General features: G+C 45.0%; 1 protein-coding gene across 1 annotated transcript in view; it reads left to right on the top strand.

Moving 5' to 3' along the window:
• LOC128659984 (zinc finger protein 585A-like) overlaps window positions 1-12,943 on the top strand; it is a 523,622-nt gene that overhangs the window by 42,441 nt on the left and 468,238 nt on the right. The window contains exon 5 of the mRNA XM_053713577.1: window positions 11,143-11,250. Within this exon, the coding sequence (XP_053569552.1) occupies window positions 11,143-11,250 (108 nt within the window). The remainder of the gene's footprint in view (window positions 1-11,142; window positions 11,251-12,943) is intronic.

The following is a 12,943-nucleotide window of genomic DNA, read 5'->3' as shown; positions in this document are numbered from 1 at the left end:
GTGATGTGTCTGAGGGATACAGGGCACAGGTGAGTGTACGTGTGTGATGTGTCTGAGGGATACAGGGCACAGGTGAGTGTACGTGTGTGATGTGTCTGAGGGATACAGGGCACAGGTGAGTGTACGTGTGTGTGATGTGTCTGAGGGATACAGGGCACAGGTGAGTGTACGTGTGTGTGCTGTGTCTGAGGGATACAGGGCACAGGTGAGTGTACGTGTGTGTGCTGTGTCTGAGGGATACAGGGCACAGGTGAGTGTACGTGTGTGTGCTGTGTCTGAGGGATACAGGGCACAGGTGAGTGTACGTGTGTGTGCTGTGTCTGAGGGATACAGGGCACAGGTGAGTGTACGTGTGTGTGCTGTGTCTGAGGGATACAGGGCACAGGTGAGTGTACGTGTGTGTGCTGTGTCTGAGGGATACAGGGCACAGGTGAGTGTACGTGTGTGTGCTGTGTCTGAGGGATACAGGGCACAGGTGAGTGTACGTGTGTGTGCTGTGTCTGAGGGATACAGGGCACAGGTGAGTGTACGTGTGTGTGCTGTGTCTGAGGGATACAGGGCACAGGTGAGTGTACGTGTGTGTGCTGTGTCTGAGGGATACAGGGCACAGGTGAGTGTACGTGTGTGTGCTGTGTCTGAGGGATACAGGGCACAGGTGAGTGTACGTGTGTGTGCTGTGTCTGAGGGATACAGGGCACAGGTGAGTGTACGTGTGTGTGCTGTGTCTGAGGGATACAGGGCACAGGTGAGTAGTGTACGTGTGTGATGTGTCTGAGGCATACAGGGCACAGGTGAGTGTATGTACAGTGGATATAAAAAGTCTACACACCACTGTCAAAATGTCATGTTTCTGTGATGTACAAAAACGAGACAATGATAAATCATTTCAAAACTTATTGTAGGTAGAGGGAAGTAGAAATAAAAAACTAAAATAATATGGTTGCATAAGTGTGCATACCCTTAAACTAATACTTTGTTGACGCACCTTTTGATTTTATTACAGCAGTCTTTTTGGGTATGAGTTTTTCTGCATGGCACATCTTGACTTGGCAAGATTGGCCCACTCTTCTTTGCAAAAACACTCCAAAGCTTTCAGATTGTGAGGGCATCTCTTGTGCACAGCCCACTTAAGATAACCCCACAGATTTTTGATTGGATTCAGGTCTGGGCTCTGACTGGGCCATTCCAAAACTTTAATCTTCTTCTGGTGAAGCCATTCCTTTGTTAATTTGGATGTATGCTTTGGGGCATTGTCATGCTGAAAGATGAAGTTCCTCTTCATGTTCAGCTTTCTAGCAGAAGCCTGAAGGTTTTGTGCCAATATTGTCTGGTATTTGGAACTGTTCATATTTCTTTTACAAGATATGACGAGTCCACTGATTTCATCCTTACTTATGGGATTACACTTCCTGTTCAGCAGGAAGTGGCAAAGAGCACCACAGCAGAGCTGTATATATAGCTCCTCCCTTCCCTCCCCCCAGTCATTCTCTTTGCCTGTGTCAGTAATAGGAAGAGGTAAAGTGAGGTGTTAGTTTAGATTCTTCAATCAAGAAGTTTTTTTATTTTAAAATGTTTCCAGTGAGTACTATTTTTCTCAGGGAGAAATAGTTAGTCTATACCTTCCCAAGAGGAGTGGAGACATTTTATTTTTCTGCCCTGATGTTGATGATCTTAGCAAACGTTATCTAAGATCCATACTGGTTCCCACAGAGCAACTGAAGGTAGAGTAAAGAAAAATCTTCAGTGTGGAGAACGGTGTCATGCTACAAGCAGCATTGAGGTATGTTCAGTCTTTTGTTTCTGGGGAGACTTGATGCATCAGAACAGGCTGACAATATTCCCTAGCTGGGGAGTGGTAATCAGTATGCACTATAGGAAAATGGTGTACCTGTAATTCCCTGTTATTTTGCTTATTTAATGGTGTGCTGGCATGTCACTTTAAATTTATTATGTGGGCTGACGCTGGGATATGCGGTAGACTTTTGTTATACTGTGATGACTTGACAGGAAATGTTTTGCACTGAGAGGCGCTTATTGTGCAGAGTGTGTATGTTGTGGGGCACATGGCTGACATATGGAGGACCAAAATGTTTTTTTTTTTTCTCTACCCATGCGGGTCTCGGTTAGGCTACGAGTTACGCCCACGGTGGGCGGGGCCTATTTTTGCGCGCTCAGACGCGCAGTGTGTTTTCCGGATCGGCAGCAAGATCTTGAGGCTCCGGTGGGGCCTAGCTCTGTTTGATAATCGTAGGGTACAGAGAGGCTGAGAACGTTCCTTCAGTGTGATCTGGGGGCAGGTAGGGGCAGGTAGGTGCAGGGGCCTAAATTGATAATACATCGATATATATAATAAATCTGACAGAGTTAATATAAATTTGATATATAATATATCCTAACAATTGGTGCAATATAGTTAAGCTAATTTGGGCACATAAGGTCAATTTTTATTGCTGAGAACGTCTTTTTGTCTAATAGCAGAAAAATTGTTGCGCTTTTATTATTTAAAGGCGCAGTACATTTTTTAGTTCAAAAATTGTTAAGATATGTTTTGACTTCAGAGTGCAATATATCAAGCATAAGACGACTATTATTGCTATTGCTAGTCTGTTTAACATGTCTGAACTTGAGGAAACTACTTGTTCTATGTGTTTAGATGCCATTGTGGAACCCCCTCTTACTTTTTGTCCCTCATGTACTGAAAGGGCCTTACAATGTAAAGGGCAGATTTTCTTTAAGGAAAGTGTGTCTAAGGATGCTTCTCAGTCTGATGAGAATCAGGGTATGCCACTACTTTCTCCCCAAGAATCACAACCTTTAACGCCCACCCAAGCGACGCCGGGTTCTTCATCCGCATCTACTTCATTTACTCTGCAGGATATGACTGCAGTTATATCATCTACCCTTACAGAGGTTTTATCTAAGTTGCCAGTGTTACAGGGCAAACGTAGCAGGACAGAGATCAATTTGAATACTGCGACCTCTGATGCTTTGTTGGCTATTTCTGATGTACCCTCACAGGGATCTGATTTGGGGGCCAGGGAACTTCTGTCTGAGGGGGAACTTTCTGATTCAGGAAGTGTGTTACCTCAGACGGACTCGGACGTCATGTCCTTTAGATTTAAGCTTGAACACCTCCGCCTGTTGCTTCGGGAGGTTTTAGCGACTCTGGATGACTGTGACACTATTGTGGTACCACCAGAGAAATTGTGTAAGATGGACAAATACTTAGAGGTGCCTGTTTACTCTGATGTTTTTTCAGTTCCTAAGAGAATCTCGGAAATTATTACACAGGAATGGGAAAGACCAGGTATCCCGTTCTCACCTTCTCCTAATTTTAAGAAAATGTATCCCATAACTGACACTGTTCGGGACTCTTGGCAAACAGTCCCTAAAGTGGAGGGACCTATATCTACCCTGGCTAAGCGTACAACTATTCCTATTGAAGACAGTTGTGCTTTCAAAGACCCTATGGATAAGAAATTGGAGGGTCTTCTAAAAAAGTTATTTATTCATCAGGGTTTACATTTACAACCTACAGCCTGCATTGCACCAGTTACCACTGTGGCGGCTTTCTGGTTTGACGCCTTAGAAGAGTCTCTTAAGACTGAGACTCCTTTAGAGGAAATTCTAGATAGAATTAAGGCTCTAAAGTTGGCTAATTCTTTTATTACGGATGCCACCTTTCAGATTGCCAAGTTGGCGGCTAAGAATGCCAGATTTGCCATTTTAGCACGTAGAGTGTTATGGTTGAAGTCTTGGTCTGCTGCTGTGTCATCTAAGTCAAAGCTTTTGGCTATTCCTTTCAAAGGGAAAACCCTATTTGGGACTGACTTGAAAGAAATCATAGGTCATAGGTCATCTCCTACCTCAAGATAAAGCAGCTAAACTGAGGGGTAAACTAAATAATTTTCGTTCCTTTCGGAACTTCAAAGGAGTCCCCGCTTCCTCTTCCACTAAACAGGAAGGGAATTTTGCGCAAGCCAAGACCGTCTGGAGACCCAACCAGGCTTGGAACAAGGGTAAACAACCCAAGAAGCCCACTGCTGCTCCCAAGACAGCATGAAGGGGCAGCCCCCGATCCGGGACCAGATATAGTAGGGGCAAACTTTCTCTCTTTGCCCAGGCTTGTGTAAGAGATGTTCAGGACCCCTGGACTCTGGAAATCATGTCCCAAGGGTATCAGCTGGAATTCAAAAATTCTCTCCCAAGGGGGAGGTTTCTTCTTTCACGATTGTCTGTAGACCAGATAAAAAGAGGCGTTCTTACGTTGTGTAAAAGACCTCTCTACTATGGGAGTAATTCATCCCGTCCCAATATTGGAACAGGGGCAGGGGTTTTACTCAAATCTTTTTGTGGTTCCCAAAAAAGAGGGAACGTTCAGACCCATTTTAGATTTCAAGAGTCTAAACAAGTTTCTCAGAGTCCCATCCTTCAAGATGGAGACTATTCGAACAATTCTTGCATTGATCCAGGAGGGTCAATATATGACTACCGTGGACTTGAAGGATGCATACCTCCATATTCCTATACACAAGGATCATCATCAGTTCCTAAGGTTTGCCTTCCTAGACAAGCGTTTCCAGTTCGTGACTCTTCCCTTCGGGTTGGCCACAGCACCCAGGATCTTCACGAAGGTTCTAGGGTCCCTTCTGGTGGTTCTCAAGCAGCAGGGTATTGCAGTGGCGCCTTATCTAGACGATATTCTGTTCCATGCGTCGTCTTACCATCTGCCAAAGTCTTATACAGACTTGGTTCTGTCCTTTCTGAGGACTCACGGGTGGAAGGTGAATCTAGAAAAGAGTTAATTAATTCCACAGACCAGGGTTCCCTTCCTAGGAACTCTAATAGATTCCATATCCATGAAAATTTTCTTGACAGAGGTCAGAAAGTTAAAGATTCTGAACACATGCCGAGCCCTTCAGTCCAATCCTCGGCCATCAGTGGCTCAGTGCATGGAGGTAATTGGATTGATGGTGGCGGCAATGGACATCATTCCGTTTGCTCATTTTCATCTCAGACCGCTACAACTGAACATGCTCAGGCAGTGGAATGGAGATTATGCAAATTTGTCTCCTCAGATAGATCTGGATCAGGAGACAAGAGACTCTCTTCTTTGGTGGTTGTCACCGGATCATCTGTCCCAAGAGACGTGCTTCCGCAGATCCTCATGGGTGATAGTGACAACGGACGCCAGCCTTCTAGGTTGGGGTGCATTCTGGAATTCCCTGAAGGCTCAGGGTGTGTGGACTCGGTCAGAGTCTCTACTTCCAATCAATATTCTGGAATTGAGAGCAATATTCAATGCGCTTCAGGCTTGGCCTCAGTTGGCTTCGGCCAAATTCATCCGTTTTCCGTCCGACAACATCACGACTGTGGCTTACATCAATCATCAGGGAGGAACAAGAAGTTCCTTAGCGATGACAGAAGTATCTAAGATAATTCGGTGGGCGGAGGCTCACTCTTGTTATCTGTCAGCAATCTACATCCCAGAAGTGGACAACTGGGAAGCGGACTTTTTAAGCAGACAGACGTTTCATCCGGGGGAGTGGGAACTCCATCCGGAGGTCTTTGCCACCCTGATTCTCAGATGGGGCAGACCGGAATTGGATCTGATGGCGTCTCGTCAGAATGCCAAGCTCCAAGATACGGATCCAGGTCAAGGGATCCTCAGGCCGAACTGATATATGCCTTGGCAGTGCCTTGGTCATTCAACCTAGCTTATGTGTTTCCACCGTTTGCTCTCCTTCCCCGGGTGATTGTTCGGATCAAACAGGAGAGGGCTTCAGTAATTCTAATCGCGCCTGCGTGGCCTCGCAGGACTTGGTATGCCGATCTAGTGGACATGTCGTGAAAGCTTCCATTGAGGCAGGACCTTCTCATTCAGGGACCCTTCCAACACCCAAATCTAGTTTCTCAACAACTGACTGCTTGGAGATTGAACGCTTGATTTTATCTAAGCGAGGGTTTTCTTAGTCGGTCATAGATACCTTGATTCAGGCACGTAAGCCTGTTACTAGAAATATCTACCATAAGATATGGCGTAAATATCTTTATTGGTGCGAATCCAAGGGCTACTCATGGAGTAGAGTTAGGATTCCCACGATTCTGTCTTTTCTCCAAGAAGGATTGGAGAAAGGGTTATCAGCAAGTTCCTTAAAGGGACAAATCTCTACTTTGTCAATTCTACTACACAAACGTTTGGCAGATGTTCCAGACGTTCAGTCTTTTTGTCAGGCTCTAACCAGAATCAAGCCTGTGTTTAGACCAATTGCTCCACCCTGGAGTTTGAATTTAGTTCTTAATGTTCTTCAAGGGGTTCCGTTTGAACCCATGCATTCCATAGATATTAAGTTGTTATCTTGGAAGGTTTTATTTTTGGTTGCTAGTTCTTCTGCTCGTAGAGTTTCTGAGCTTTCAGCGTTACAATGTGACTCGCCTTATCTTATCTTCCATTCTGATAAGGTGGTTTTACGTACCAAATCTTGGTTCCTTCCTAAGGTTGTTTCTAATAAGAATATTAATCAGGAAATTGTTGTTCCTTCATTATGTCCTAATCCTTCTTCTAAGAAGGAGCGGCTGTTGCATAACTTGGACGTTGTCTGTGCCCTGAGGTTTTACTTGCAGGTGACTAAGGAATTTCGTCAATCATCTTCATTATTTGTTGATTTTTCTGGAAAGCGTAGGGGCCAGAAAGCTACCGCTACCAACCTTTCTTTTTGGCTGAAGAGTATCATCCGTCTGGCATATGAGACTGCTGGACAGCAGCCTCCTGAAAGAATTACGGCTCATTCTACTAGGGCTGTGGCTTCCTCATGGGCATTTAAAAACGATGCTTCTGTTGAACAGATTTGCAAGGCTGCAACTTGGTCGTCTCTAAACACTTTTTCCAAATTTTACAAATTTGATACTTTTGCTTCTTCTGAGGCTGGTTTTCGCAGAAAGGTTCTTCAAGCAGTGGTGTCTGCCGTTTAGGTTCCTGTCTTGTCCCTCCCTTTCATCCGTGTCCTATAGCTTTGGTATTGTATCCCATAAGTAAGGATTAAATCCGTGGACTCGTCATATCTTGTAAAAGAAAATCAAATTTATGCTTGCCTGATAAATTTATTTATTTTACGATATGACGAGTCCACGGCCCACCCTGTCATTTCTAAGACAGGTATTTATTTTTGTTAAACTTCAGTCACCTCTGCACCTTTGGCTTTTCCTTTCTCTTCCTAACTTCGGTCGAATGACTGTAGGGGGAGGGAAGGGAGGAGCTATATATATACAGCTCTGCTGTGGTGCTCTTTGCCACTTCCTGCTAATCAGGAGGCGTAATCCCATAAGTAAGGATGAAATCTGTGGACTCGTCATATCGTAAAAGAAATAAATTTATCAGGTAACCATAAATTTCCTTTTCCCTCTACCTTGACTAAGGCCACCAAAATGCTTTACTGTGGGTATGGTGTTCTTTTGGTGATGTGCAGTGTTGTTTTTGCGCCAAACATATCTTTTGGAATTCTGGCCAAAAAGTTCAACCTTGGTTTCATCAGACCATAACACTTTTTCCCACATGCTTTTGGGATTCTTCAGATGTGTTTTTGCAAAATGTAGCCTGGCTTGGATGTTTTTCTTCGTAATAAAGTGCTTTCGTCTTGCCATTCTACCCCATAGCCCAGACATATGAAGAATACAGGAGATTGTTGTCACATATACCACACAGCCAGTACTTGCCAGATATTCCTGCAGCTCCTTTAATGTTGCTGTAGGCCTCTTGGTAGCCTCCCAGACCAGTTTTCTTCTCGTCTTTTCATCAATTTTGGAGGGATGTCCAGTTCTTAGTAATGTCACTGCCATATTTTCTCCACTTGATGATGACTGTCTTCACTGTGTTCCATGGTATATCTGATGCCTCAGAAATTCTTTTGTACCCTTCTCCTGACTGATACCTTTTAACAATGAGATCCCTCTGATGCTTTAGAAGCTCTCTGGGGACCATGGCTTTTGCTGTAGGTTGTGACTAAGAAAATGTCAGGAAAGACCAACTAGAACAGCTGAACTTTATTTGGGGTTAATCAGAGGCACTTTAAATGATGACAGGTGTGTGCTGATTCTTATTTAACATGATTTTTAATGTGATTGCTCAATTCTAAACACAGCTACATCCATAGTTATAACACTGCAACCATATTATTTTTACTTCCCTCCACCTAGAAGTTTCAGTTTGTTTTTCAATCAAGTTGTACAGTTTATAGTTCACATTAAAGGTGGGAAAAGTTCTGAAATGATTTATCTTTGTCTCATTTTTTTTTACATCACAGAAACCTGACATTTTAACAGGGGTGTGTAGACTTTTTATATCCACTGTATGTGATGTGTCTGAGGGATACAGGGTACAGGTGAGTGTATGTGTGTGATGTGTCTGAGGGATACAGGGCACAGGTGAGTGTATGTGTGTGATGTGTCTGAGGGATACAGGCTACAGTTGAGTGTATGTGTGTGATGTGTCTGAGGGATACAGGGCACAGGTGAGTGTACGTGTGTGATGTGTCTGAGGGATACAGGCTACAGTTGAGTGTATGTATGTGATGTGTCTGAGGAATACAGGGTACAGGTGAGTGTATGTGTGTGATGTGTGTCTGAGGGATACAGGGCACAGGTGAGTGTATGTGTGTGATGTGTCTGAGGAATACAGGGTACGTGTGTGATGTGTCTGAGGAATACAGGGTACAGGTGAGTGTACGTGTGTGATGTGTTTGAGGGATACAGGGTACAGGTGAGTGTACGTGTGTGTTGTGTCTGAGGAATACAGGGTACAGGTGAGTGTACGTGTGTGATGTGTTTGAGGGATACAGGGTACAGGTGAGTGTATGTGTGTGATGTCTCTGAGGGATACAGGCTACAGTTGAGTGTACGTGTGTGATGTGTCTGAGGAATACAGGGTACAGGTGAGTGTACGTGTGTGATGTGTCTGAGGAATACAGGGTACAGGTGAGTGTACGTGTGTGATGTGTCTGAGGAATACAGGGTACAGGTGAGTGTACGTGTGTGTTGTGTCTGAGGAATACAGGGTACAGGTGAGTGTACGTGTGTGTTGTGTCTGAGGAATACAGGGCACAGGTGAGTGTATGTGTGTGATGTGTCTGAGAGATACAGGGCACAGGTGAGTGTATGTGTGTGATGTGTCTGAGAGATACAGGGCACAGGTGAGTGTACGTGTGTGTTGTGTCTGAGGGATACAGAGCACAGTTGAGTGCATGTGTGTGATGTGTCTGAGGGATACAGGGCACAGGTGAGTGTATGTGTGTGTGTGTCTTAGGGATACAGGGCACAGGTGAGTGTATATATGTGATGTGTCTGAGGGATGCAGGCTACAGGTGAGTATACATGTGTGACGTGTGTCTGAGGGATACAGGGCACAGGTGAGTGTATGAGTGTGATGTGTCTGAGTGATACAGGGCACAGGTGAGTGTATGTGTGTGATGTGTCTGATGGATACAGGGCACAGGTTAGTGTATGTGTGTGATGTGTCTGAGGGATACAGGGCACAGGTGAGTGTATGTGTGTGATGTGTCTGAGGGATACAGGGCACAGGTGAGTGTATGTGTGTGATGTGTCTGAGGGATACAAGGCACAGGTGAGTGTATGTTTGTGATGTGTCTGAAGGATGCAGGCTACAGGTGATTGTATGTGTGTGATGTGTCTGAGGGATACAGGGTACAGGTGAGTGTGTGTATGTGATGTGTCTGAGGGATACAGGGTACAGGTGAGTGTACTGTGTGTGATGTGTCTGTAGGATACAGGGCACAGGTAAGTGTACTGTGTGTGATGTGTCTGTGGGATACAGGGCACAGGTACGTGTACTGTGTGTGATGTGTCTGTGGGATACAGGGCACAGGTGAGTGTATGTATGTGATGTGTCTGAGGAATACAGGGTACAGGCGAGTACGTGTGTGATGTGTCTGGGATACAGGGCACAGGTGAGTGTTATGTTTGTGATGTGTCTGAGGGATACAGGGCACAGGTGAGTGTACGTGTGTGATGTGTCTGAGGGATACAGGGCACAGGTGAGTGTACGTGTGTGATGTGTCTGAGGGATACATTGCACAGGTGAGTGTACGTGTGTGATGTGTCTGAGGGATACAGGGCACAGGTGAGTGTATGTGTGTGTGATGTGTCTGAGGGATACAGGGCACAGGTGAGTGTATGTATGTGACGTGTGTGATGTGTGTCTGAGGGATACAGGGTACAGGTGAGTGTACGTGTGTGATGTGTCTGTGGGATACAGGGCACAGGTGAGTGTATGTATGTGATGTGTCTGAGGAATACAGGGTACAGGTGAGTACGTGTGTGATGTGTCTGTGGGATACAGGGCACAGGTCAGTGTATGTGTGTGATGTGTCTGAGGGATACAGGGTACAGGTGAGTACGTGTGTGATGTGTCTGAGGGATACAGGGCACAGGTGAGTGTACGTGTGTGATGTGTCTGAGGGATACAGGGCACAGGTGAGTGTACGTGTGTGATGTGTCTGAGGGATACAGGGCACAGGTGAGTGTATGTGTATGATGTGTCTGAGGGATACAGGGCACAGGTCAGTGTACGTGTGTGATGTGTCTGAGGGATACAGGGCACAGGTGAGTGTATGTGTGTGATGTGTCTGAGGGATACAGGGCACAGGTGAGTGTACGTGTCTGAGGGATACAGGGTACAGGTGAGTATGTGTGTGATGTGTCTGAGGGATATAGGGCACAGGTGAGTGTACGTGTGTGATGTGTCTGAGGGATACAGGGCACAGGTGAGTTTACGTGTGTGATGTGTCTGAGGGATGCAGGCTATAGGTAAGTGTATGTGTGATGTGTCTGAGGGATACAGGGTACAGGTGAGTGTATGTATGTGATGTGTCTGAGGGATACAGGGTACAGGTGAGTGTACGTGTGTGATTTGTCTGAGGGATACAGGGCACAGGTAAGTGTATGTGTGTGATGTGTCTGAGGGATACAGGGTACAGGTAAGTGTATGTGTGATGTGTCTGAGGGGTGCAGGGCACAGGGAATTGTAATGTATCAGAAGGATTCAGGGGAGTGTATGTGTGTGTCTTATATTACAACTTCAGCGCTTAGTGCTTAAAAGCAAAAATGTGACTATTTACATGATCTATGCAGGTGATGTTAAGACTGAAGTCACACATAATGCTGAACAAACAAATGATCTGTATGTAAAGAGTCAGCAGGAAGCTGTGAAGCAGGAAATCGGTGACAATATCTGTACAGGTGAGTGCACGTGTGTGATGTGTCTGAGGGGTACAGGTGAGTGCACGTGTGTGATGTGTCTGAGGGGTACAGGTGAGTGCACGTGTGTGATGTGTCTGAGGGGTACAGGTGAGTGCACGTGTGTGATGTGTCTGAGGGGTACAGGTGAGTGCACATGTGTGATGTGTCTGAGGGGTACAGATAAGTGTACATGTGTGATGTGTCTGAGGGGTACAGGTGAGTGTATGTGTGTGATGTGTCTGAGGGGTACAGGTGAGTGCACGTGTGATGTGTCTGAGGGATAAAGATCATCTGCCCCACTAGACACAGGGAGGGTTTTATAAGTGGAGAGAGACTTTTTAGAGCCATCATCTTTTTTCAGTAAAACACACAGATGAAAATGCCCCTGTTATTTGTAACTGAGATAATTTATGTAGGAATGAAATCCAAGTCTATATTATTAAAGAAAAAAAAAATTGTCTTAACTTTATTACATCCCTTAATATATCTGACATGTTCTGTTATATTGCTGTTACATTCTTCCCCACTAGCTACACTTGCTAACATATACCTAGATTACGAGTTATGCGCTCTATAGGGAAATTAACGAACGCAACAAAAGTTGTGTTATTTATTCCCTTATAGCGCAGCCATTGCAAGTTTTTTAAAACCCGGCTTGTGCGGGCATTATAGTTGCGTTGAGCTCCATACCGTACCAAAAACAAGCGCTGTTGTGACGTGCTCGTGCACGCTTTCTCCATAGACATCAATGGGGAGAGCGGGTCAGAAAAAAGTCTAACATCTGCGATCGCGGAAAGAAAAGCTCCGTAACACAGCCCCATTGATGTCTATGGGGGGAAAAAAATAAGGTTTAAACCTAACATTAACCCGATTCTAACCACCACTAATCTGACGCCCCCGACATCGCCGACACCTACTTACAGTTATTAACCCCTAATCTGCCGCTCCCGATATTGCCGCCACCTAAATAAAGTTATTAACCCCTAATCTGCAGCTCCCAATATTGTCGTCACTATACTAAAGTTATTAACCCCTATTCTGCTGCACCCTAACATTGCCGCCACTATATTAAAGTTATTAACCCCTATTCCGCGGAACCCCAACATTGCTGCCACTATATTAAAGTTATTAACCCCTTTTCCACCGCTCCCTGACATTGCCGCCACTAAATAAAGGTATTATCCCCTAAACCTCTGGCCTCCCACATCACTACCACTAAATAAATCTATTAACCCCTAAACCGACAGCCCCCCACATCACAAAAATATAAATTAAACTATTAAATTAAAGGGGTTCCTTTGTTTTAATGTGCTCTCCTTGTTGAAATTAGAATGTTAAACTTAATATAATAAGTATCCTCACTTGAGTTCAAAATTGTCTTAGAGGCAGTCTTGCTAGAATCATAGGGGCATATTTATCAAGCTCTGTATGGAGCTTGATGCCCTGTGTTTCTGGCGAGCCTGCAGGCTCGCCAGAAACAGCAGTTATGAAGCAGCTGTCACAAAGACCGCTGCTCCATAAACTGTCCGCCTGCTCTGAGCAGACGGACAGACATCGCCGGAAATCAACCCGATCGAGTACGATCGGGTTGATTGACACCCCCCTGCTCTGCACTGCAACTAAGTCTCTCAAGGATTCAGTGATTTAGTATAAGCTACATGCAAGACAATTTAAAGAGGTAAAACTGAAGCCA

The sequence above is a fragment of the Bombina bombina genome, chromosome 5 (assembly GCF_027579735.1).
Source record: "Bombina bombina isolate aBomBom1 chromosome 5, aBomBom1.pri, whole genome shotgun sequence".
Taxonomy (NCBI): domain Eukaryota; kingdom Metazoa; phylum Chordata; class Amphibia; order Anura; family Bombinatoridae; genus Bombina; species Bombina bombina.
Note: the sequence above shows the minus strand (reverse complement) of the source record. Positions and strands in the feature narration are given on the sequence as shown.